Source organism: Cariama cristata, unplaced genomic scaffold, assembly GCF_000690535.1.
Source record: "Cariama cristata isolate BGI_N322 unplaced genomic scaffold, ASM69053v1 scaffold6646, whole genome shotgun sequence".
In the NCBI taxonomy this organism is placed as follows: domain Eukaryota; kingdom Metazoa; phylum Chordata; class Aves; order Cariamiformes; family Cariamidae; genus Cariama; species Cariama cristata.
The window spans coordinates 70,606-98,300 of record NW_009621475.1 but is presented as its reverse complement, the minus strand read 5'-3'; the positions used below and the strand labels follow the sequence as shown (position 1 = coordinate 98,300).

General features: G+C 38.4%; 1 protein-coding gene across 1 annotated transcript in view; it reads right to left on the bottom strand.

Annotated features, from left to right (window-relative positions):
• The window catches only part of KIF13B (kinesin family member 13B), a gene marked incomplete at its 5' end in the record, with an annotated part of 112,663 nt that overhangs the window by 24,873 nt on the left and 60,095 nt on the right, over window positions 1-27,695 (bottom strand). The window contains 20 exons of the mRNA XM_009701973.1: window positions 799-951; window positions 1,918-2,010; window positions 3,602-3,778; window positions 4,929-5,053; window positions 6,710-6,765; window positions 8,302-8,428; window positions 8,754-8,853; window positions 10,761-10,790; window positions 13,282-13,428; window positions 14,452-14,584; window positions 15,902-16,059; window positions 17,022-17,192; window positions 18,766-18,894; window positions 19,552-19,701; window positions 20,205-20,351; window positions 21,387-21,549; window positions 22,685-22,895; window positions 23,734-23,924; window positions 24,915-25,001; window positions 26,059-26,189. Of these exons, the coding sequence (XP_009700275.1) occupies window positions 799-951; window positions 1,918-2,010; window positions 3,602-3,778; window positions 4,929-5,053; window positions 6,710-6,765; window positions 8,302-8,428; window positions 8,754-8,853; window positions 10,761-10,790; window positions 13,282-13,428; window positions 14,452-14,584; window positions 15,902-16,059; window positions 17,022-17,192; window positions 18,766-18,894; window positions 19,552-19,701; window positions 20,205-20,351; window positions 21,387-21,549; window positions 22,685-22,895; window positions 23,734-23,924; window positions 24,915-25,001; window positions 26,059-26,189 (2,679 nt within the window). The remainder of the gene's footprint in view (window positions 1-798; window positions 952-1,917; window positions 2,011-3,601; window positions 3,779-4,928; window positions 5,054-6,709; window positions 6,766-8,301; window positions 8,429-8,753; window positions 8,854-10,760; window positions 10,791-13,281; window positions 13,429-14,451; window positions 14,585-15,901; window positions 16,060-17,021; window positions 17,193-18,765; window positions 18,895-19,551; window positions 19,702-20,204; window positions 20,352-21,386; window positions 21,550-22,684; window positions 22,896-23,733; window positions 23,925-24,914; window positions 25,002-26,058; window positions 26,190-27,695) is intronic.

Below are 27,695 nucleotides of genomic sequence, written 5' to 3'. Positions count from 1 at the left end.
TAACATCTAGTATTTTGCTGATTGGCACACATAGAATTTTACAGCTAGTTCTGATTCCAGGAGATGACTTACAGGTGCGAAGACTAAGACTCCCTTTCCTAGCTGAGCTCCTATTTTAATCCTTTATACTAATTATATATGACGGGGAACTTGCTTCCAATACTTAGAGTGCACCACACTTCACCATTAATTTATAGTGGGCAGGCACATACTCTACCTTGTTTTGCATAACTTTCTTTTGTGCTTGCATAATTTATATCCAGAAGAAGAATTTTCAATAAATGTTTTTCTCTCCTGTATTTTTCCTGGTAAACAGATCAAGTTACAGTACTTAAGATTAACCCAATCAATGTCTTATTTATTGACAGAACAGGTTTGGTTACTTCAAGGTAGAATATGGGCAAAATGACAAGAATTCTACAGGCAACTTTGGAAACTATTACTAAAGCCCAAGCTTCAGAAAGCAAAAGCTAATGCCACACAAGTACTTTTTCTGAACCATAATTAGCAATGCAGTCTTAAAAACAAACCAAGCATCCCATAACAGTGCATTTAATATAAAGCTCCCAGTCCCATCTATCCATATTGCAGGTAGACAGTGAGAACATCTCTGTAAAGAGAGCTACATTTGCTTCTTTGGATGTTTGCCACACACACACTTTGCAAGGCTGAGGTATGCACCAAAGTGGTGGTTTTGGTTTGTTAGCCATTGTATGCACTTAGGAGAACAGCTGCTTTGCCATACACTGTTCTCAGTGAGCGTATTCTCTGCTCTCTGCTACAGCCTTAAACACAGACCTGGCGCAGACGATCCAAGGTGAGAATGTTCTCCACAGCCAGCACACTCCTCAAGTACTTCTCAATATAGGCTTCAGAGTCAGCTGAGGCTGCATCTTCAACATTTGCTGCCATTCGGGCTAGTGCCTCCCGCTCTTCAGCTCCTTGAGCATCCTAGGAAGATGAAAAGGAATAACATCCTTCTAAAATAAAATAAAAATCTCCCACGAGCCCTGAGAAAAATGCATTTTTAAAACATGTAGGACAGATTCAACATTGTTTTCCCTTAAGCTCAGGGGCAGATTCAGACGTCTTGTTGGAAATTTCTAAATATAAGCCTCGTTACATTGAAGGAACTCGTGCCATGCCAACTGCATGGGTGCTCCTACCACTGTCACAGACATCTCAAGCTATACACACTTACTGTTCTTTTGTTTTTTAAAAGTCTGCAGTGAAACATTGCTATCGATTAGCAAAAGGGCTGCATTCAGATATTTTGTAATTAAAAAGTGCTCAAACATATTCAGGCCATTATATATCCTGTGAGGAAAACAAAATTTCAAGTGACTTGGAAGAAAAAAAATAGAACATTGCTTGAGAAATATTTCAAAGCAGAGTGCTAAATACAGCAGAACATAAAAGACAGAATCAGGCAGCAATCACTTTTGGCTCTTCATGTGTTAATGTTTTTACAAGTGCTCTGATAGAGCATCTGTTTGGAAGGAAAGGATTAGCATCTAACTAGGAATATGCTCAGGAATCAAGAGTTGCATAAAGACATTACTTAGAAAATGCCAATTTGTTATTTTTTACATATTCTCATACTCCCTACGTTAGGCACTTCACCTACCCATCTTTACTCCCCTTTTTCTCTCTCTTTAAAATGTTTCTTCAAGGACAAATAGATGCTCACTCAACAAAATACATAGTGAGACTGATAAAACACAGGTTGCTGCTAAGTCACAGCATGTAAAGGAATATGCTCAATCCTTGTCACAGCATGTAAAGGACTATGCTCAATCCTTTATAAGAACCATAGTTCATGCTTGCAGCAGCAAGAGCTAGCATGCTCAAAATAAGGGAAAAATCAGAAAGTTAGAGACTCTTAGCCAATTTCAGATACTCTGATTTCTTATTCACCTCTGGAATATTTGAGACTATCTCAAAAGTGACACCACAGCCAGGAATGGAACTTCGATGAGACATTCTTCGGAGGAAACTCTGGGCAAAACCCTGTGGGAGAGGCAAAAAAAGGGAAAACATTTCTTGCTTTAAGGAAAACATGGTTTAACATATTTCAACTGAAGTAAATACAGTTTACAATGAAAGAAGTCCAAACCTAAAAGATCAGCCAATAAATAAGAGTCAAAGATTTTAATTTGGAGACAAATCGTTTGCTTGTCTGTATTTCAGATACATAGAAAGGAACAACTTCCTTCATTGCAAGGTGACCGTTTAACCAGAACACAAAGCATCTGCTAGTTCTAGAGGTGGGCTCTTTTTTTTTTTGATAGCGCCCTAGGTGACTTGTCTTGAATATTGACAAGTACAGGCATTAAATTCTTGACCAAAGAGATCGTTATGAAGAATGATTTAAGGGGGCATGGTCATTGTTTATGCTGACTTGGCGCCTTGCGGGGTTAAGAACTGGACTGTTGAATTAATGCAGAGATGAGTCATTCAAAGATGCTGCTGAGACGAACACCAGGGAAAGGTTATTGATGAGGATTTTTAGAAACCTAGCAAGAAAGCCAAAGATTCCGTGTCAAATAAAAGTAAAACACATCATTGACTAAATCTGTAGAAAACAGCACTGATGAAGACTTAACACTATTGTAATTATTGGCATGCTCAATTTATCTATTGAATACATTCTTCCATTCTGTATGATGAAAAATTCACTGTTCCCTTTCTGAGAAAAAGCTTTTGCCTGATCGAAGCACCAAGAATTGTAGTTCTTCTATAGTTAGCACTAAAAGCAGTTTAGAGTTGCCTACACAGTTTCTAGGTGTGACCACACCTCTTCTGCTCTCGCTTCAGATTTTAACTACAGATGTGCAAACAGAATAACAATTCAGGTTTTCTGCTTTGTCATTATCACTGCCAGGGGAAGCTGGATTCTGAGACAATGCTGAACAAACTCTTCCTCACCATCTTTCTCAAGAATTAAATATTTTTCAGGACATGAAGCTGCAAATGGAATTACAGCCTTCTGCTTTCCATTTATCAAATGCCCTGCTCTCACCTACACATTATCGTAAGAGCACAAAGCCAATTGGAAAACATAAAAGACCAAGAGTGATTAACTTCGACAAATTACACAAAGGGACCTCTGCTCCAAATATTGCTAGTTTATCTCTAAATAACTGGATGCATAAATAGAAATGGTTAGCAGCAACGTATGAACATACTTTAGGAGTAGGGAAACACACAAGTTTCTTCGGATGCACAGTTTTTGCAAAACATGAACTCCAAGCTCACAAGAAGTTAACGCTTTCTACTTTTTCCAGTGATGGGGGATAAAGAACTTAGTAGTTAATACAAGTAACACCGAATCTCTCATACTTAGATGCCATTGAGCCTTTAAAAAAAAAAAAAGCTGCATTATCATCCACAATATAAAACACACTATGAAAATTACTTGGCAGCTTAAAGTCTAGATGCATGCCATTGATAAGGTGCTTCCATTCAGGCGGAGAGGAAGAGAGATGCAAGAAAATAAGAGTCATAGCAGGAGCATATTGCAAAAATCACAGCCTTCCTCTCTTCAAGCAGTGATAAACATGGGGCAGAGTGAAAGCATGAAGGATTATAAAAGATATACCTGTCTGCCATACACATTAACACAAATGCGCTTGCGTAACACTAATTGCATCTCTGCAGGATGGCTGAGCTGGACAGTGGCTCTCACGATAAGGTAAACTCTTTCATCTGCTGCTGTTCCTTTACTGAGCTGGATACAGTCATGGACTGTGGAATCCCATGAGGCTTCTGCTTTCACCTGCAAAGGAAAAAAAATGTATCCTCTAATAAGCATAATTAGGTGTATAATTAACTGTAATTAATTAAGCATAATTAACAAAAATACATAATACATAAATTTTGAGAGTCAGCTTCTCCATTTCGCTCCCTATGAAGAAAAATCCCTGCACTTTAGAAGAGGCCATTTAAAAAAAAAATCAAGATTAGTTTGCCAAATGAAGATGTTGGGATTAAAAATGCCAACTTGCTCAAACTCTGGAACATTTCCTCTTGAAGAAAGATCTTTAACTATCCACAATCATTGCAAATAAATTATAAAATATGCAGAACTACAGGACTATTTGGCCTACTTTATTAAGATAAACCAGAGAGCAACAGAGATTGCAGTGAAAATCTTCCATCACACCGCATAAACTCTCCCGTTTGTATCTGAGAAGTAACTTTGCTGAAACATTTCTAGCAATACAGTAAAAAGCTGGAATTTCTCTTCTTGAATGTTAAAATACAAATATTACTGAAGATTTAAATGGTTTATCTTCAATCCATAAGAAAAAGGCCTGATAGTCATCTTTCCAGGCTTTAAAAACAAAACAGAACAAAAAACCTACCAAAGCCATGAGGAATAAAGCTCTTCTAAAAATACAGAAAGAAGTAAGATTCAGAGTAAGGAGCAAAATTTCAAGGTAAAAAAATAAATCAGAGATTCTATGCTTAATAGCAAAAATTACAAACCAACAATTGTAATGTTGTAAAACTATGAGCTATGTGGCAGAACAGAGTATACTGAATGTAACAGTGCAGAGGTAAATATGTTAACCATAGCAACAGTTAAGATTGTTTGGTTTTTCAGCTAGGGCCTTCCACACTCTCATTTGCTCAGGGGTTTTGTTTGATTTTTTGTTTTGTTTTGTTTTTTAAACATGAACTCAGAATCTCAAGCTTTTGTAATGCTTGGATTTAGATGCAGGAAGATCTTTGAGTTTTATTATTTTTCAAGTTGTGGTTATGCTCCTAGCAAATATTCCCTGAAAACACAAAGTCAGTCATATAAGGAACATGTGTTGTATCCTTTATATGTCATCTTTGATGCATTATTTTCACATCTGAATATATAGAGCGAGCAATTAAAAGACTCCTAAATTAAATACAGTGGTCGCATCTCTGCTTACCTCACTATCATGATGCTTCACAATCTGCAGTTCAAAGAATTCCTCTTCCTCTTCTGCAACAAGAGTAGCATCCCACCCACCTGCTTCTGGGTCATCAAGATTATCTTGGGAACTGAAGTCATCAGCTAGAAACAAAAGTGAATGCAGAAGGTGAGGAGACACAAAGCAATTATCCTGTTCAAAAACATCCAGCAAGTCATGAGTTCACATTTTTATCACTAACTCCCCAGCTTGGCTACTTACACTCTACCTACAGAAAGGTACAGAAAGCTCCCTGCACTGCTCCACTTCAAAAAGAAGCCCATTTCCATACAGAAAGTGTGCACAAAGATTTGGGGACACAGACTCAAGCGTGCCTAAAGTCAGTCCTCTATTGTGCGTGAACCTCCCTCAGTTATAAGTATCCCCTCCTTGCCCCCAGGTATATTTTCAGCACTACTGCTCAATCATACAAGGTACATTGCTCGTTTGGCACTAGTTAGGTGGTTTTTTTTTTGTTTTTTTTTAAATAAAGATAAGCTGCTGGTTGAACAAGTACTTTTAGATCATGATTAAACTAACCCTTAATCTGGCCTTTGAGAAGAAGCTCAACCTCTTCTGGCTCAAGTCCCTTACCATGAATGAATTATTAACTAGCTCCTCCCTGAAGCCATTTGATATGTCAATGCGCTTTTTGAGGTGACAAACCATAAATGTAAACAGCATTGCAGCAAAGACCTGTTCACAACAGGCAGAGTACCACCTCCCCACTCTCACATGATGCTTCTAATCCAAGTGTTAACTCTCCTTTAAACATCTTAACAAGGATTTGTTCAACTGATTAGGCACTGTTGGCTCCCTGGACTACTTTGGGGTTGCCACTTTCTCGGCTACAACTGCCCATCTTTGGTAGAAGTATCTCACAAATACATCGTTCAAATCTGATCTTGTATTTGGATGTATTTGGATATTTATCGCCCTCTACTACTACCTTAAAGGAGGTTGTAGCAAGGTGGGGGTTGGTCTCTTCTCCCTGGTAACTAGCAATAGGACAAGAGGAAATGGCCTCAAGTTGCGCCAGGAGAGGTTCAGGTTAGGTATCAGGAAGAACTTCTTCACTGTAAGAGCCATTAAGCATTGGAACAGGCTCCCCAGGGAGGTGGTGAACTCACCATCCCTGGAGTTGTTCAAAAAACGTTTAGATGTGGCGCTTTGAGACATGGTTTAGTGGGCATGGTGGCATTGGGTAGATGGTTGGACTTGACGATCTTTGAGGTATCTTCCAACCATAACGATTCTATGATTCTATGATGTATTGAAACTTACATTGTTTAAAGAAACATATATGATCACACTCTGTAAAACTAACTTGATCTTATCATGCCATGACGTTATTACCAGTGACTTCACGTTTTCTTCCAAGTCACCAGTAAAGAAATGACAGGATATAGCATCAGTGCTATATCCTTGTGAGATCTCATAAAGAACATTGCGAACAATAATTTTTTCTTTACACTGGCTTTTGCTGTTCACTCCCTTAGGTGTACTCATTTTACTATTTCTATTTTACTTATTAAATATTGGCAAAACATTGGGATTTTTAAAACCTGTGCTTCCTTCCATATATAATGCTGTGTTTTTTGAAACATTAAACAATATGTTTCAGTGAAAAATGTGCACTCAAATTAATCTACCTGCCATTCTAGGCATTTCTTCATTTTATTAGCTTGCTTAAATTCTATAATGTCATCGGTTGAACAAAGATGGTTTCAAAGTACTCTGTCATTTTAAGAACCACTTACCATTCAAGTCAAGGAAAATAACAGGAATGTGAGTTTCCATACCAGGCACAGGAGTCCTAAAACATAAGACAGGGACAATGGCGGCATTTAAACTAATGCAGATTTACCCAACGCACGTACCTTATGATACAAGCCCACAGTACATTCAGTACAACTGCAATTTTAAGCCAGACCATTGATAACCTTGGCAAACAGCTTTCTTTTAATTTACTGTTGCAGATTCCGAGAGACTCAACTAAATTGGTATTTCTTCTATACCAGCTCTCTTAGAATTATTATATTCTTTGACCTCTGCTTTCAGAAATGTTTTTTCTCTCTAAAATGCTAATAGCAAAATTAAGTTTATTTACTCTGACACACACATTTATTGAATGCAATCCCCTCTGCATTAGTGATGGCAGTGAAGACAGCAGAGTGAGAATCAGAAAATCCAGTGTCAAAGTTTTTAAACTAGCATCGATACTGCCACACTACACAGTTATTACTCTTTCTTACAAAATACACATATTTAAGAGTCAAAGCTGCCATTTAACCCATCTTTCATATCATGGAAGAAGGGCTAACAAAGAGGGTGTTTTATTTGTTTTTAAAATGAAATATTCTGTGGCCTAGCACTTTTAAGGTACTCAAAATGTAACATGAAGCACAAAAGACTTTAAGACTCCTTGTTGCAACCTCAGCTGTAAAAAAAGGGTTGTAGCCATCTTATGACAAACTTGGACTTGATGAACTTTATGGTGAAGAGCAGCAGGCTGGAGTCTTATGTAATATATATGGTGCTTGAATCATACTAAACATTTCCTCTGGTGTAAATGTGCTCAAAACAGATTCTTCCTCAAGTAAGTTCCCTGCAGCTCCACTGTTTTCAAACCTAGTGAAATACTTTGATGTGAAAGTTGACGTATTTCCAACACGCATTTGTCATTTTTATGTTTCAGAAGTCCTAGCTTTAACAAACTTCCGCTTAAACTTCCATGATACTTAATTTCATCAAAAAATACTGTTAGAGGTTTGCTCAGAAAAAAAATTCAGAAAGTTGAAAGCAACTGAAGACAAGAGGTTTGAAGGGAAACAACCTTGCTTCCTTATCTGCAGTTGTTACTCACAGCTCAGTTTAGTGTATGGCAATCTCAGTCTAGTGTAGTTTACTATTTTTAATGTTTAGAAAATTACATGGAACACTTGCTGACTAAACAGACTTTGCACTCAAACCAGGAGTGCAACAAAATGCTCCTGTAGATGCAGTTTTATTATGACAGAGCAGCCTCTTAAGTGAATGAACTAGGTAATTAACATATTGGCTAATTTTTTTAAATGGTAAATGCAGTGGTAATAAATATTGATTCCGTTTTTTCAGAAGGTCATAATTACACTCTGATCAATAATAGTATCGTTTACTAAACAGCATTTCTGGATTTCAGATAGACAGCCTAATAAAATAATTTAAGCAAGAGGCCTAATTTTAACAACTTTCCTCATACAGTGTACAGAGGCCAGATTAAGGAAAGCAAAAAATGGCAAAAATCCAAGCCAGGAACAGGCCGTGCATAATTTTTACATCCGTTCTTGTATATGGCTATGTATGTTCATACCACTCCGCTGGAGCTCCAGGGATCCCACTGCCAGCAGAAGGAACCATTACAGCATTCCTTTCTTCAGTGAGCGTTAGCCTCATCTCCAAAAGCTGTGCCTCCCGATCCGCATCATCTTCTGTTTTATCTGGAGAAGCAGCACGTCAGTCAGGACAATAGAGAGCATTTCTTACTCGGTGCCTGTATCACGTGTCGACGATCTTATACCATCAATAATAGAATAAAACCCACTCTGCTCAGAAATTCAGCACACAAAGAAGAAACAGTATACAAGAAGAATGAACAGTTTTATATAGACTTCTCTAACTTCAGTGTCACTGATAGCAAATTACTGCTCAGAGATTCAACTCTCCATTAACAACTTCTCTAAACTTTACAATATATTAAGATAAAGCGTGTGCGCATGTCTCTCAGCCTATCACTGTTGTTACCTTTAATAGTATTTTGCTTACCAGGCTTCCCAACGAGTTTTTGCAATTGCTGATCAAGATACTCCTGACGCTTCGTTAAGGCACACAGCCATTTCCGACGGAGCCTCTCCAAATCCCTATCCTGTAAAGAGGAAAGCAGTCATGGTAAATATCGGCCTAGGAAAGCCAAGATTTGCTATTTGTGGCTTACACATTTCCTCAACCCTTCTGCTCATCCAGTACCCAAGGAGCAGATAAGAAAGACAGAGCAGACCTCCAATAAATCGCTTAGGTCTTCTCTATTTTCTTTCGCGCAGGACAACTTAAACAGAAACACAGAATAGCTGAGGTTGGAAGGGACCCCTGGAGATTGTCTAGTCCAACCCTGCTCTGTGTCCAAAGCAGGGTCAACCACAGCAGCTTGCTCAGAGCTATGTCCAGTTGGGATTTGAATATCTCCACAGATGGAAACTCCAAAATCTCTCCGGGCAACCTGTTTCAGTGTTTGACCACCACCATGGTGAAAAAAACCACAACCAAAACCAAATAAGAAACCCCAAACCAAACCAAACCAACAGTTTCTTATGCGAAGTGGAGACTCATTGTCTCTTGTCCTGGATATCACTGAAAAGAGCCTGGCTCTGTCTTCTTTAGCCCTTCCCATTCACATATACTGACAAGATCCCACCTGAGCCTTTTCTTCTTCTCAAGGTTAAATAACCGCTGTTCTCTTAGCCTTTCTTCACAGGTCCAAACTCTTAACTTTCCACAGCTTATCGGAAGTATTTTTGCTTGCCAGCCTGAGGCATATCTTTCTCTAGCCATTATTCTTAACTACCCAGCTGAACAAACTTCACTTTATACATCTTCTTTGCCCCTAGACTAGTTTAAAACTCACTAACCACTACCTTGTGGCAAAGCTGGAAACCCCAGTCCTTATCCATGACTCACTATTCACACTCAGTGTTTAGCAGCCTCATATTAGGAATCTATCCCTGCCCTGCACCGTGCCACTGTCCCTGGTTATGGCATTTGCAACTTTTAAAATATTTTTTCTTAAGTGCTCATGTCCTTCAAAAAAACCCCACCTCACTATCCTTAAGAACATTCAGTTCATTTTTCTCTGGTGTAGAAATGCTCAGAAATGATGAACGATGCTCTACATGCAGCATGTTGGGTGCCACAAAGATGAGCTATCAGCTGTGGGATGCCTTCAGGCGAGCCTCTTTTATGGCAACAGCAGTTCAGATTCATTTCACATCAAACTATAACAAACACTTTGTCAAGAAAAATGGGTAGATGCAAGCCTGTGAACTAGTTGTATTACTCACCCGCAGACCCCTACAAGCATGCCAGAATCTGTCAGAGAGCATTAAACCTAAATCTCTGGTTGCTCACATTATGCAAAGTTGAGATCTATAATGATGATGATGATGATGTGCTTTTGTTAAAGTTATTCACAAGAAAATGAAAAATATATCACAGATACTGTACCTCGTCAGTTCCCCTTTAAGACTCATGTTACTGTGGCATTATATAGAAAAAAACAGAGTGCTGATTTCAGTAGTTTTATCACTGCTGTCTTAAGGCTCCAGGAACAGAATCCCCCTTGCTTGCCCAAGGGTTGATTACTATGCAGTACACTCCTGCTCTTATACATATAGCACATTCGTAATAGGAAACAGCATGAAGTATTTCGACTGGGTCCTTCAACACCACCATGCCTAGTCTTGTTCTTAGTGAGGACAATCTCAGTCTAACCATAGTTTGTCAAGAAGGAAGACTCCTTTCCCCCGAACACCAAAACCAAAAAGCAATTGCACCTTGTTTTGGAAATACACGTTAAGGCACCTTGTTCTTCCCTTTTCACCTCTCTAATCCACCATACAGCTTTGTAGCATAACAGTCTAATCTAATTTTAGTCTCTTCAGAAGACAGGTTCTCTGCATATCCAACCAGTACAGCAAAGATAAAATGCTGATCCTCCTCTAACATGTTTCAATCTGTAAATGTCTGAGTTTGTAAAAAAAGAGAATTCAAAATTTTTACCTGATAACTGTCCATTTCATCCTCTTCTTCCTAGGTCAAAACATGCAAAATCATGTCATTACATTTTTTTCATAGCAGGAAACACATTGAATGAAAAAAGTGTAACTATTTTAAGCAATATTAGCACTCTTATATAAAAGTCTGAGCTTAGCAATGGTTTGATCGTATAATTAAAACATTTACAGCCCAAAGATTTGCTGATATCAGCTCATCTAAACACAAACTACAACAATCCAAGAATTGTAATGGAAAAATTTCACAGAAGTATAGCTATTAGACATCTTCATAATTGGAAGCAAGTGGAATACCTAAATTGCCCTAAGAAAGAAGCAATTTGATACCTATTGATCATGGACAGCAAAGAAAAATGTGCTGTTTTACCTGTAAGACTTAAGTATGAGTGTTACAGCAAGCACTGAAAAATCAAAGTCTGGCATAAAGGATTCAAGGTAAGCTTGCTGTAGCATTTAGAGGAGAAAAATCGTAAACATCTAAGCCAATTGTTAGGGAGTTAGAATAACTCTGTCTGCCGCACCAGGAGTCGCAATGTAGACCTTTGACATTTTGATTTCCATTATTTTCTGATGGGAGACATCACCTTTCATTCTCGACATTCAGCACAAGAAGAGTCACTTGCAATAAGCGTAAGCACAACCACCACTCCTGCACAGTGAATGGAAAAGCGAGGACTCCAGTCCTCACTGAGTTATTACTTATCTATTTAAGTAGTAACAAGCCACTGGAGTATACTTTTATGTCTCAATAATGAAAGCAAAAACTTAGCTAAGCTAAAATTAAAAAGTCATATAGAAGAGGCATTTTCTTAGTTCAAGGTCTTTCAAAAATCTTTCACATTCCATAGATACTGATTTACTTGAGATACGGAAATGCTAATAAGCGGACTAAAAATCCAGGTGCTCAAGTCAGAAGGCTATTGTAAGCAACAGGACTAATTAAACATGGTTTCAATAGCCCTTTCCCACGTGGGTTATCAGTGTCAGACAAAACCCACTACTCACTCTCTCAAACAGAGCTTAAGTCTTTCTTTTTGAAAGAACGTACTCTTTTGTGGATTGCCAGCTCTGTCAGATATGGTTGAAACTGGTCAACAGATCAGAAACTCACTGGGGAAGAAACAGGGTGAGACAGACAGGATGCTCACCTGGGACTTGTCCCCTTACAAAACAGGCTAAGGGGGGCATGTGTATGTTGCAGGTGTGTAATAGCTTTCAAGTAAAATTTGCAAGAATCAATCATTCTGTCTCGGGAGAGAAGAGTCTCTTAAGAAACTTGCTCCATTCTCAGAAGAGAAACAACAGTTTACTTGCTCTAGAGGACATGGATCTTGGGGCCTGCTGTGATGGAAAGGCAGGTAGAAAGCCGGCAGGCAGAGTCGCTAGCAGAAGCATAACGGGTAATAAAAGCAATAATCTGCCCAGGATGCCGAAAAGTGAGATTTCTAAAAAGGTGGGAAAAATTCCCGTTTTTGTACCCCTGACACACAAGAGGCAAGGGACTGCTAAGGTTAGGAAACAACAAAAAACCCAACTACTTCAGACCTCAAAGGGAAAAACAATACTGATTAAGCAAAAAAAGGGAGCAGACATGGATTGACTCATACTCTGTCAACAGGGTAAACATTCTGGAAAGCTGGGAGATGTCCCAAAAACTACCTGACATTTAGTTGGCCTTGTCTCAAACAGGGCAGCTAATCAAGTAAGTCTGGAGACTTGCTTCTTCTGTTGCACCAGATTTTGGCTTGCTAGCTCAGACAAGTGACTAAATTTTAATTTAGCTGTTGGTGGGAAAAGTCAGACTGGACCAGAAACTGATGGCAGCATTGCAAGAAGACAATCCCTAAAATCAGATCTATATACTTGCAGGTTAAGATGAGAAGCAGTGCTTCTGAGGTTGTCAAACAACTGGCCAACATATACTATGATCCAACAACTGGCTCATATAATTCTAACATTTGTAACTCAACACTATTTCAATATATGTTCCATTGATTGATTTTAATTTGAATACTTAATTAAAATTGCTGCCATATCTAATATCTGAAGTAAAATCTACTGGACAAACTCCTAATGAGTTTTAGAAACTGGCATTTTCTTTTCTTCTCTGAATGGTGTGTTAAAGCTGTGCTGCTTTTAAGGATAGGAAAAAAAAACAAACACAAAACTAGAAGAGGCACAGAAAGTAGTCTTACAAATATTATTTTTGCCATGGAAAATTATTTTTGATTAAGAGGAAGATCTTCCACAACACTTTCTGAAAGACAGAAGTTTAGATTTAAACTATCTTGAATAATCTCTAAAACCACCATCAAAGCAATTCTGACAATTCTTCTTGACATTGCTTTATATGTTTAAGAAGTAGATTGAAAAAATGTCCCCCAAAACCTAACTAAAACTTGAAACAAATGGAATTGCTTCCAAGTGCAACAAACTTAGGGCATCACTTTATTCTTTTACATGTCTTGAAAATAGCCATAGCTGACAGGAAATACTCAGACTCTTACCTGATAATTTTCAGGTACTTTTTGTGACTTGACATGTTTTATTTGAACACAGCCAATGCCAACAGATAAAATCGATTCCTCCATCAGTGGCAAGGTCCCAGATTCCTGTACAGATCTCACTTCAACCTGAATTCGTCGAGATTGTCCCTGCCCAAAAAAACAATTTGAAATGCTTGGAAAAAAGAATATAGAATGCCAAAAGCTTAATGACAGAGAGACCTCTACTGGCAGCCATTTGCAAGCAACATTATATTTTTATTTTCTGAAGAACAAAGTGGTGAGTTCTGCAATCTCAACAACCCAGTGTTCAAGAGATAAATCTTGCAACAGAAGGGGTATGTTTACAGGATTTATGTACGTACAGAAAAAAAAAGTTCAGCATTCAGTTACTCCCCAGTTTATTTTTCTGAAGGGTTTTCAAAACGTAACACTTAGAGGATTTTATTTTTAATACTTCTGAAGGCAGAAAATAGGATCTCCTCCCCACCTACCAGGAGAAAATAGTCTAATTTGTTGAGCTACTGGAGTTTCAGTGAACTTTTCCTGACTGTGATCTGCTTGACTGGAAATTCTTACCCACCGATGCTATCAGTGCAGCAAAGTAACTGTTCTTTAGTAACACCTGGGGAGGGGGGGAATTTAAAAAAAAAAAATAAAATATCAAAGCATTTGGGGAGTTCAGAGGTACAGCCTGTATCTAACTTTAACTAATTCCTAGTGTTCTCTGGGCAATAGCTTATCTCTTAAAAATGTTAACTACTCAGTTAAGCATTAACAATTTAATGCGTGTAGAATTCAAAGAACAAAGAAGTGGTTGGCTGGAAGGATCAAATAAAGTGGAACTCTGGACCTCTTTAAAAAAATAATCAAGTTCAGTTCAGACTGATGTTCTTTCTACCAGGTGCTATCACAGAACAGGGAACAGAACATAGCAAAAAGATTACAGGTAAGCCTTTGATCACCTTTACATCTGAGCTTATGCACACTAGCAGTTTCACAAAACACTGAGGACTCCACTTTCTTCCACTTCATGTCTGTTTTACACAGTATCATATTTTGTGTCTAAGCTTGACAGCTCCTTGGACACCATCTCTTTACCTTACAAAATAGAAGCTTCTTAGCTCTCCGCAGGCTCTTTTCACAGCTGAAATCTTGTATGTGCCACCTTACCTGTCTGAGCTGGAAGATGCCTCCTGTGCATACATCCTTGGCAGGAGTCACCTCAACTGGGCAGTATTCCCCATTCTCATTCAGCTCTAGAATTTGAACCCAGAGTTCTACTTTCCGGGTTACTTCACTCCACCTGCAAAACATGTCAAATACTGTTTCTTCTTTTTTTTTTTTTTCCCAAAGAAAAAGAATGAAAAAACCCAAAGCATTAGCTCAGACTGCAGATTGAAGACGCAAAGAAACACATCAATAAATGCACCATTCGCAAGGATACAGGGTTACCAGTTGTGCAGTGCTTGTAAGTCTTACTGACAACTAGTCATATATCAGAAATAAGTCTTTTCTTGATTCCAATATAAAACCCAATTCCACTATATTCTAACATTTAAGCTCTGGTCTCAACTACTGCCACAGAAGCCCAGTGTTGTCAGTGCAATGAGATACATACAGAAGACAACAGAATTAATTATGACATTGTCTCACGAGCTTTCAAGATTCAGAGCACTTTCCTGAACTTCATTGTACTACTGCCTTCTCTCAAATTCCTCCAAAAGCTTAAATAAGAAATGGCCACTTTTGTAGTACTTCAAAATTACAAAGGAAAGAGATACTTACTACTCAGCTACCAAATGTAACTCAATACTTTATAGCATCCTTTTTCCATCTCCTCTTTGCCATATTTTCCTGATTTTTCTTTTAAACTTCACTTTATATAGCTTAATACTCAAGATGCTCAACACAAGTTTAGGTTAGAAGTAAAAACTGAAATAACTACCAATAAATTAAGGTGCAGAGTTGCCTTCTAATTGGAGAAGCAAAACAACTTACATTTAAGAAAATGCTACTAAGCTTACTTTGGGGACGACAAATGGCTGTCAGCAAAAAAGCAACCCCCTTCAATCTGAATTACCCTACAGTTGCATATTTACTCCAATTGAAGTAATTAGCAATACAGCTCTTCCAATGGAAGAATTACATTCATGACATTTCATGGCCAAGAATGAATTGGAGTCAGAGCTTGAATAAATACAACAGTGTACAGTCAGAACAACATCTTGTTGTTTTAGACTTGATAGGTTTTTCTGGCGCAGAGTAGTGTAACAATAGAAAGGAAAATAATCAGCTTGCTCTTTTGTAAAACACTACTTATGCACGTGAGTTTGCCTAAATAAAATGGACTTCAATGTCTTTTGAGTTTTATCACTTTTAATTTGAAACAGATATGGGTATTTCTCCTCTATCACTTTGTTAAAGCCTACTGACACATCGCATGGTGTTCTTCCAAAAGACAGAGTCTATTTATAATAGTCTAATACATACAGTCTCAAACAGATGTTCAGTTGTCTTCAGTTCAAAATTTGACTACTTAGCCCAAACATGCTTCAAAATTGGGCACCTCAGACAGTGATTTTCCAAAACTCTAAACCAAGGATCTATTTTCCATATTTACCTGTCACGAAGGCTGCGTGTTTTGGCTTGAATTATTCCCAGATCCCACAGGGCTGGATTTTTGCGATCACCACTCTGCTTGTGCCCATATACTTCAATTGCCAAAGCACCATCATAAAGATGTTCCATGAAGTCTTCAGAAATATTTACAGAAACTTCCTGTATAAGTGACAAATCGGTTGATGCTTGTGACTACACAACGACTTAGGCTTAGAGATTTACTGTCTTGACTTTAATATAAGCATGTAGTAAAGTCACCCTGGTCCCCGAGACACAATATAGATGGAAGGAAGAACTGTCACCTCAGTTGGTAAAATCAGGAGGCAAGGCAAAGATACGTGATTTGCTGAAGATTAAAGTCTATAAAGAGCTGAAAAATGACTGCATGTTGTTCCAAGTCCTGAGCCAATGGTTCCCCCCCCCAAAAAAAAAACCAAAACATATGTTCTAATTTTCAGAATCAGAAAATCAGAAAATCAAAACTCATCAGAAGGTATTATATCTATTTTACAAATGATAAGTGGAATAAATTGCTCAGTGTAATGACAAATGACAGAAAGAACAAAACGAGAACTCGGGTGATTTGGCTGGGATTCATCTAAGCTGACTTTGTATCTATCTCTCTGTTAGAGATGCCTCTCCACAGACAGTGGCAGAAATAGCCTGTTCTAATGTACACGACCTAACTTCAACACCCACATTAGGATAACAGGCATCATGTCCCAGGACTAGGACATTTCTCTCCACTACATCAGAGTGTAGAGTGATCAGCTCAGATATAGACATCAAATGCACTCAGATGAATTAGCACTCTTCCATTCACACTCAGCAGCATTTTTACTGCGGGTAAATTCTAACATAAGTCTCTCTGCTGAACAGATTACTTTCCTTTATTCATCTGCTTTTTCACCATCTGCGATTTTTGTACAAGTGAACAGTGTAGAACAATCAAACTTATACAGACTCTGAAGATGCTTAAGTTCTTATTAAAAATGGTATTCGGGTATCAGCCTCACGAAACATTACAATGTGAACAAAGAGGCAACTAAAACCTCTTATGCAAGCATAAACCTGCTTTGCCTGCCTACAGCTGCATTAATAAAATAGAAAAAAAAATTTACATTGCAGTGATCAAAGACAACCATGCACCGTGGCTCCTTGCTGACGGAAGATAAGGAAGGATCCACCTCAGGTGCAACAGTAACTGGCTCCAGTTGATCCCAGAATGTATATTTGCAGAACACAAAGTTGGAGAGGTGCTGTGGCAAACCTGTAGCCTGAAGTATTTTAATCTAGAAAAGAGATGAGAAACAAAGGAAAAGCCCTTTTTCATGAGGCATAGAATTAAAAACATTTTCTGTTAGAACAATGTTATTCTGTTCCACTGCAAAGGATTACCAAAAAAAAAGGCAAAAAACTTCACAAAATACGAATGTCTGCATTGATATACATCGGAGACAATATTTTGAGTGCACCAGCTGAACATGGCCACTAGATGTCAGCAGGCACGTATTTCGGGGGAGCAAAAGCTCAAGGGCTGAACTCTACAAACACACCAAATCATTTTCGTAATTTTTAAAGGTGAGAAGCACCAAAAGCATTGTAACTGAAGAGGAATACAATAAAAATCTCATACTTCTACCAAAACTGGCTCCTTTATTCTGCAAAATTCTTGTTTTAAGATACTACTTGTCCTTATTCTGTGATGCTAGGAACAATACAAAAATAACCCCGACAATACAAAAGTAGCCTGTCCTCTCTTTTTCAAAATCGAGGTCAAATAGAAACAAAATGTTTGGAATACACCTTCTGATCTAAACAAAGCCATCATATTAATCATACTATTTAATAAACTTCTATTCTCCATTTGTTAAACTAAGACCAAATTAGTTAGACCTCTATAGTAAGGCAGCACTCAAGATCTTCAGGAGAATGTTTCCCACAACAACGCCCCATACTGCCTGCAAGGACATGGAGCTCTATGGGCCAGGATAAAAAGTGAAAAAGAGTACAATTGCTCCCAAATTTTCCAGAAGCCAGCACAGTTTGGGACCACTCCCTCTAGTGCTTTTGGCCTCCAACTTTCTTAACTGTAGCTTGGCCTATCTTGTGTTTTACTACAACACAGAACTGCTAGTAAATACTTCCTGCTAACTTTCTTTTTATTATTAACAATAACAAACTCACCTGTATATATTTGACAAAATATTGAATATTTAGAGAAAGAAATATTGAGAATGATTCACAGAATAATGGGAGTTTATCAGATTCTGTGACTCCTTTCGAATTAGATATTGTAGCTCCAATCCTACTGCACAGATCTTCCATGTCTTCCAAGACTACAATAAACTTTCTGCGGTAAGACTGTATATACATATAAGTATAGTTTAATGAATACCTTGCAGACTTAAAAAAGAATAATCATGGAGATTAAAAGGAATAAAAACCATCTACAACATTCTCTTATATTACTTCAGCCACTCCAGAAACAAAACGTCATGAGAAAAGCAAGCAGCAGTGCTTCAGGAGAAACACTGGGCACCAGGACATTACATAAGGCTATGGAACAAACACAGCAAAAGTATTAAACTCTGTACATACAACTGAATGATTAGGTACAGCTAAGCCATTTGCTCTTTTGTTTTTATTTTGGAAACCCTGAAACATCAATACAGTTTCATATAGTCAATCAATGAGTTTAAAGACAGGACTCTGCCTGCGTAGCTGCATACTGGAAGTGAACATGGTACACGAGGTTACAAAGAGACATCTAACACCCAGAAGCCAATGCACCAGGGACTTCTTTAAGACTCCGGATGGAAAGACAGAAGGTTGCTCAGAGGTTGGGACATATCTGGAACTCACCCTGCAGACAAGTTTTCTCTCCTGAGTGTCATTTTCACTTGAATAGTCTGGACCATCCTCGCCTCCAACCAACCTGTCGTCTATCTCTCCGCTCACTCGAACAACTTCAATGTGCAGACGACCTGATACCTGATAAGACAGGAGTAAGAATTACTTGTGTGCCAGAAAACGGTGACAGGTTCATCCCTTTTCAGGTAACTATCACTACTGCTGCTTCCAGTCTGTAAGCAGACAACATTTTATTCCTTTCTAGTGTTTTGCACTGTCCATTCGTTGCACCAGATGAAGAATGCTTTGGAGCAAGAATCAAAGAGTCTTTGTTGTAAAACCATAAAGAAATCAGCCACTAGAGTGACTTTGGAACAGCATGCTGCAATCTCGCTCACCCTCACATCAGTCTCTAGAGTCTGCAAAGTGCATATGTTGCCTGGTATGCTCTAGCTGCCTTTGAAGTTGTTCTTACAGCATATATTTAAGAGTCTACTCTTGATGGTAGTGAGCGAAAGCCAGTGGAGCTATAGCTCATACTCATTCTACTAAGTATTTATTCTGGGCTCCTTCGCTCAGAAAGGTGCTCCAAAGCTTTCTTCTTTCACAATCACTATGCTGGGATTCAGAGCTGTCTAAACAACTCTAGTAAGGTATTAGGGGATTTGCATAATGCCGAATTGTTGGCAAAGAGCTTGTGCACATGAATCTGGAAAATATCTACTATATACTGGTAATAAGATCCAAGGGCTGTAATTAAACAGTTGAGTAAGGATAGATTATAGAAGAATAACAAACCTCTCCCTTCTGATTGATGATTGGAACAGCGTATTGTAGCTTCACATCATAGAACAGGCACTCAAGAAAAACATTGGCTACTCCGATAAGGCTGTGGTTTTCCTGCTCATCGTAGAATGGATCAGCTCGCCTGAAGTAAGCTCGCATCACCTTCAATCAAATTCATAATAATGTAAGAAAACAGTAATGTAATGAAACCGTTTTTGAAGTGTTGCACAATTTATCCTAGTGAAAGAAAAACGTACTCAAGCAAGAGGTCAGATTAGATCACAAGAAGAATGGAAACTTGAATTTTACTTTGCACTGAGTATAAGGCCTGTTCTCAGCAAGCTCTTCTTAACATTGTCAGATTCAGCGAAGTCAGCCTGAACAACAACTGCTGCTGTGTTTACTTACTGCTTCTTATTGTATGCTGGGTTCCGGCACCAAACTATGCATGCAAACAAGCATCAAAGTGACAAGATAAGGGTTAATGAAATGCTGAAGATCGCTTCAGTACTAGGAAAAGCAAAAGCTCAGGAAAACTTATCTCTTTACATATTCCCTCTGCCTCACCTGCCCCTGAACTAGAAGATTTTCTCACATCTACTTAAACAAAAAATTTAATGGAGATGCAATTCTATCAGCACAACACTGGAGTAATTTTTACTTACTGGGTTGTCTTCCTCACAGTCTTTCCACTCCTGGTAAAGATCCCTCATATCTACCAATCGATTCTCCAGCTTTTCCAGTGACCAAATCTGCTTGCCTTTCCCTTTCCTTCTCACCTGAATAGCAGGCTCACTGAGAATCGCACCTCTCTGTGAAACAATTAGAGAGACAGCAATAAGGAATTTGTGTCACAACAATGAAAAAATAGTTTAAAACCAATACAAAACTGAGAACACCTTTGGGAAAAGGCTGGATTTTGTTCTTTTTTTTATTCTAGCTTGAACAACCAGATTCAAGCGTGACAGACTCTGAGTTTGGTTGTCACAGTATATTCGTGTTCAGTTTAACTGCGAAGTCTTATCACAGCTACAGACACTAGTTCCATGGATTTTCACCTTACGTAAGTGTTAGAAATAGGAACATTTAAGCATTTCACAAATATCCTCGAGTTACAGCAGGCCTGGAGTTCCAACTAAGGTTACTACGGTCTGCAACTTTCATCCAGTGCAGACACTTAATCCTCTTTACCACCCTGTTTGTAGACGTGCCAGAAGACTGCAAGAAAAACAAGCAGATGAGAGAAACTTTTAAAGCAACTAATAAAAATCCTAATCCTGGAATAATACATCTACTGTCCTAACGACAGCCTGAGTATCACCAAAATATTGAGCTGACCTCAAGAATAGAAGTAATATCAGCTTAGGCAGCCAGTCTGAGACACGAAAATCTGAGTTTAGTTCCCTCCTCCTAAAATTTCTAAGATGCCTGGAACAAGTAATCCAATTCCTCTCTGCTACTGTTCCTCCCTGCACCATGGGGATGACAGCAGTTACTCAGATCACGAAGACGATGTAAAGCCAAATGTCCTCAAGGTGACGGTAAATACTTGAAACAGATTTTACCTAACCTGCACAGATTTTATCACTCTGCAACAGAAGCAAGCATGAACTTCAACACCAGCGGAAAGGTCTTGTATCATAACATTTATCAGTATGCTAGCACATTATAAGACTTCTATGGGAACAAAATAAAATAAGGATGTAGTATGCTCTAAGAGCGTCATGTTTAACGCACATGAATAGACTGGCAAACGAGCTAGACCATTAAAGTCAGAATACGACAAATATGAATGCTGAGGGTCAAACTTATTGCACAATGGTTTAGTTCCATTAGGGCTACCTTACCTTACTGTTAGCATTAAGGCTTGAAGCAGGGATCTGGAGGGTAACTTTATACTCTGTCCTCTTGTCCAACTCCTCTCCGATGAAATTGGCTTCTCTCACATACAAATTGGCTTTAACAATCTGCTCTCGCAACTTTCTCAGGCTGTGGGTCAACATTTCTTCTCTAAAAGAAGGGGATTCGGAGGGGGAGACAGGAAAAATCATGGCATTTAAGTATTGAAACTGAGTGTAAAACAAATGATCACTTGACAGGAAGGAGTCTTAACATTCAGCTTTATAACAAAAATCAGGTAAATTAAATTGCATTTCTTTGGGGGGAGGGGAAGATTAACTGTATGAATTTAGCAATGTGAACATTAGCATACTGCTGGCTTTGGAGACTTCTCCATGCATCTGCTGAACAGTCAGCTCTTGTGTGGCTTACTCCAGAGTTTCCCCACCACAGATGTGGATGTTCCATCTTACAGAGAATGGTTTATTCAGACACCATGACCCACTTGCTCCCTGGCCTTCCTGGCAAGTCTGAGAGAGTGCCAACTGTGCACAGGAATCTGGTACCACAAAACATTCCAGACACGCAGCTAGTACCTTGTTAGACCATCTCAATTATTTTGTATTTCAAAAGTTGCTTCTCTAGCCATATAAATCAGATCTGGATTTTCTCATTACAATGTCTTTACCGTAGTCACTATTTTAGGGTACATTTCATCTTCCTCCTGCAGCTGCTCTTTTTGACAGTCATACTGGAAACGATCATTTAGAGGCTGCAGTAAATAACCTAGTGCAATTGCCTAGGAAGAGGCAATGAGAAGAGTGGCCCCTCTGTGGTTATTAAACAGTTTTTGCAATGCTCTGGCTCAAAATTCTTTGTATCATCCTCTTACTCCCTTTTCCTTCTGCACTCTTCTGGCTGCCAGGACCCACCCAGGTCAGACAGATGGATGTGAATCAAGAGGAAAATCAACCTTCCAGCAGCTGAGTCACGATCCACAGAAGAACAAACTCATACAGAAGGCCCAAAATTTCTTTCAATGACCTTATCTTTAGTCAAATTTGTGGCTGATCAGGATGGAGTTTCTCCTTAACAACAAAGCAGGCACTCATTCTTTCTCATCTTTTCTACCATTATAGGTCTGATTGTTCTTAGACTAGTATTTTCACTCTGTCCTTCCCAAGCCCCCACAGGAGTCCTCCCAGAAATTTGGCAGAGGTGTGCAATGCAATTAAAATCTTGCAAAATTCACTAGCACTGAAGAACTTTAAATGAACACTCCTGACAGTCAGATTTGATTACCCACCTCTCCTCCGCCCACTGCCGTAATCGCTGCTGAGCACTGGGAGAATGAAAGGAGAACCTGTCCATGCTGCGGAAATGCTGCTTCTCTGGCGACAATCGCCTTCGTAATTGCTCCAGTTCATGTTCATACATCAGTCTCTGTCGCTCAAGCGCAGATCTCTTCTCCTCTTCGTGTTGCTGCTCCAGGCTTTGCAAGATCGACTGCATTGGATCTAAGCAAATGTTGTAAATAAAGAAGCTAGTACTTCTGGGGGTCAAATACCTGGTAGCCATAAAATTAAATGGAAACAGTCATGTAATGAATATAGGGCAGAGACGGGGGACTCAGAAATACGAGATCTTTCTCACGTTCTGCTACAGATATGCTGTACGACCTTGGGCAAGGTACAAATTACTATGATTTGGTACTTCCTTTCCCCATTCTATATCTGCAGGTATCCACATTAGGGCCTGCAGTAGCCACTGAAATCCATGGTGAGGAACATCCTAGACAGTAAACATAGTTATCATATAAAAAGAGGAAGAGATTATATTTTTGTTGTAATACATATTAAAAAAACGCTGCTGAATTGTGGAGCAAAACAAACATCTACAGAACAGACTGGACGGATGATTTAAGAGAATTGAGAAAAGGGAAAGACCAAGCTGAAAAAACCTTCCTTGTTTCCCAAAATAGTGTCATTCTGGGACAGCTACATAAGACCACAAAAACTAAAGAACATGGTTTCAAAGACAGAAATCACTATATTTAAGGCCCGAGTGAGACATAACACAAGAAAAACAAACAACAAACAGAAAACATTTTGATTTGAGGCTGTAGTTCCACCATTATTCCAGTTTTGGCTTTTCCCTCAACAAGAACTGCCAAACAAAACAGTCTGCGATGTTTTTCTTTTTTTCTCCCTCAAGTGCAAAAATGGCTATGATGAGTCACTCACAAGAAAAATTCTCCAGTAGGAAGTTATAAGGGAAAAAGTCTGTGGTTAAGAGTCCCTGAAGATGTAACCTCATGTTTCATATGTATTCCCAACAATTTCTGTTACTTCTTACCATTACTACCAAGTGCCTTCATAGTGACTTCCATCTGGGCATATTCATAGCTGAAGTTAATCTCACTAGACACTTCACTGGAATTGTCTCCATCTACGTCCAGCTGCTCAACACTATTACTGCACTTCATAGAGTTGTCTCGCTCTTCATCCTCATGATCTGCCTTCTTTTTCTTCTTTGGTAAATTCAGCCTTTAAATAAGAGGAAAGATTTTAAAGAACTATTAATCGCTCAACTCTGATTTCAAAGATTATTAAAATTAAGTAGATTATCCAAATCATCAGATTTTTCCCTTTCAAAATTTGTTGAGCTTCTGTGAGTGTAGTTTTCCTCACTGTAAACAGGGGAGTTCAAGGCAAACTAACTAATCCACTCTACGCTCTAATAATAGAGAGTACCTGATATTACTAATCATATAGTTTAGATAACCATGAATTTTTTCAGCCATCCCTTATCCAAATAATTTAGAGGCAATAATGAAATTATATCCTGCTTTTTATGTGGATTCTTCTTTCAAGCATAAAAGAAAATAATTAAGTTTTAGATTATCATTTAAATCCACTGATCTTTAAGGTATTTCAGACCAGCCACAGAGGATTTCAAGAATAGTCTTTCACAGAAAACTTCTACCAGTGATCCTGTCTGATACAGGAAGGTCGTAGGTATGGCTGGAGCTGGAACTCTGGGGAACGAGCAACAGAGAACACAGTGACCTTGTAAGACCCACATCACTGTATAACATAGTTCAAAAATCTAACACCTTATCTGCAAAATTCAAAAGGCAACCCATTCAAGTCAAAGCTTGGGTGTAGTATTTTCATCGTGGAAGCGAAAGTACTTAGCATTAATGTGGTACTGAACCACGTTAAAGTTACCAGCTCAAAAGTTAAATCTCTTCAGTGAGATAACAGTACCAATAACTACAGCAAGGTCCTCATCAGCAAGGTTATAGTCTCTTGAAAATACAAGAAGTCAACTTGGTGCTCTGAAATTAAAACCATGCACAATCGCTGTAACATTTAGCATTCAAGAACAGTCAGTCATCAGGACTGCCTTGATAATCCCAGTGAAAAAGAAATCACCTCCTCCTGCAGCTTTAATGTTCCACTGACATCTTTCCTTATACCTTAAGATAAAACAATGTTGGTGCAAACTTACAATTTCTTTAATATCTTTTGTACCTGAAGAAGTGGTTGTTTCCCCACAGTATTCTGTCCCCATGATGCAGCTGGATAGGACACACGACAGCAGAACCATTTACGAATGTCCTGTGAAAAGGCAAAAAATCTAAAACAAATGCATGTATATAAGGCTTAACTTTTTTTCCCAATACTACTTTCTTTATTGTAACCAGTTAAGGTAGGAGAACAGGTTTATGGATTGCAAACAGGCAAAACATCCCCACAAACTTCATTGATCTACCCGGTGCTGTTTCATAAGCTCCTCAAACTCAACTTCTGTTGATTGCTTAAGCTTAAGGAGCTCACTACATTTGGATAGACATTATGACAGCTATGTCTGGGAAGTATAATCAGAGCTTAAAAATGAGGGGCCTGAAAAAAATATTATGTCACTGGAAATAAACACTTTTCAGATTACTCTGAAATACAGACACAAAACAGAAACATTTGAATAAGACATCAGAGACCTTCGCTATATAAATAGCTTAAAGACAATAAACTAATTAGAATCACCAGAAACTACTTTTATTTCAGAGACAGATTAAGTCTGAAAATAGGATCATAGGATAACTCAAATTTGAAGGGAATCTCAGGATGTCCTCCGGTTCAATCTCCTGCTGCAAGCAGGATCAACTACAAATCAGGGTAAATGTGAAACTGTTGAATTTTGTGCATCTAGCAATAAATTATTGGACATGCTGACGATGCATGTCATTTTGTGATCAATTTGAATATACCATCTGCTTTTCAAGTACTGCTATCTAATCAAATAAAGCAACAAATGCTTCAGCAGCTCTTTGCATATCAACAGATTTCCTAGAAAATTAATTCAAATTTTGATAGTTACATCTACACAGCTGCAAATCAGTGAGTATCTACTTGCTGAAAGCATATGCAATTTACTCATCCTCTTTTTGAAAACTTACGACTACAAACACCATCACTGAGAGAAATCATATTAGAACGAAAGGTAGGAGTTGACTGAGCAGTAGATGACAATTAAAACAAAATGTAAAAGCAGGATACAAGAAGTAGAATTTTCTTCAGAATACATAGAAAAGTTATTTTTTAATTATCTTTTTGCACCACATATTAGATAAAACTACCATTATTATACAACTGGAGCTGTATTTTATTCCTTTACCTAGTATTTTTTTGAGGTGTTAACATAACCTGTCCTTCTGGGGTGATGTCTATAATGCAGTGTTCAGGAAGAATTCCCATTCCACACAGCTGGATATCCTGAGAGTTGTCTGAGCCTATTAATGTGTGCTCCTGGGGAAAATTCATTCAGATATTAGCAATGGATTACAAAAGTTCGCTAGTTCTAATTCATCCATCCTCCTTCTGGATGTATCTTGTCATCTAGTTCCAAAATTTGAAAGCTGTTCAATACTTCTCTTAGAGGAAAAAAGAAGAATGAAACATTGCAAGCAAATCCTCACTTTGTCTTACAGTAACAAGTAGGGAGCACTCAGGAAAGTTTACAGGCAACAGTTAAATCTGAAGATTAAGAGGTTTCTATAATTTAATTATGGAATTGAGTGCCTCGGGATGTTGTAGAAGCCGAAAGTATAAAGGAGTTCAAAGAGGAATTAAGACAGGTTCACAGTGGTTAGATCCATGGCTGTTACGCAGGTTCCATCTAGATCATCTAACAGGTTAGGAAATTCCTGAAGTTCCCAAGGTATGAGGGATTTGGCCGATGAAGGATCATTCCACACACGCTCCAATTCCTCCATTTCTTTTTAGGCACCTCTAAGCAATTTTTGAGGAACAGATAAAATAGTTTAGATAAGTCAGATCAAGTTGTTCTTCAGTAACTTTTAAGGTCGAGTACATACGCAGCTCAGCATTACACAGTATGTTGGCAATATATTTACTCTGAGAAGCAATACAGCTTAATCTCAGCATTTTAGGCAAAACGGGTGTAAGTCCTTTTATTGAAAGAACTGCAAAGCACAGGGAGTTCTACACCAAAATTCCCAATCAACAAAACAAATCTGTGTTATGAAAAAAAATAACTAAAAAGTAACTGAAACACACAACACCTACCCCATGCAAAAGGGATTTCTCTAGAAAAGGAAAGTAGCACAGTACCACCTGGTACTTCTCTGCTGGTACTGATGGGTCAAGGCTTTGGCTTCAGCCTACTCATCATGTGTTCACAACGAACACCACAGAAGTCGGCTCTGCTTCAATAGCTGTCAGTGTCAAGGCTGATTTAGCAGCTTGACTCATGCTCTGGACACCTACATGCAAGGCGCCTGGAAAGGATTCAATTCTTCTCCGAAAACCTCAGCTCAGCTCTTTTGTCCTTTTTAATGTTTTTTAGCAGATAGAACATTGAGAAAGTTCTTTCCCTTGCTTTCACTGAGATAGCATAGAGCAATGATGACCGATATAAAAGAGAATCACGTATTTCCTAAGACCAACTAAACCAAAACAATCTTTCAGCCCAATTGCTAATTCTGGGGCTGTTTTGAGAGTTACTATAGACCACTTCAAAGAGAAGAGAATCATTTAATGTGAAGCTGCCAACGTTCCTACACTGCTAAATTCTTAGAACTTGTATTCTAAAATGTGACTTAAAAATGGTTCTATCTCATTCCTCCTCCTAACACCAGATCACATCTACAGTTTGTTAAACTAGAATAAACTGCTCAAATGTTTCAGTGCAGAGTCCAAAAGTCGCATTATATGTTTTATGTTTAACATCAGTAACGGGGACTGCACATCAGCAGAAGTGCTAAGGCAGAACAGAACTTGATTTTCACTCCT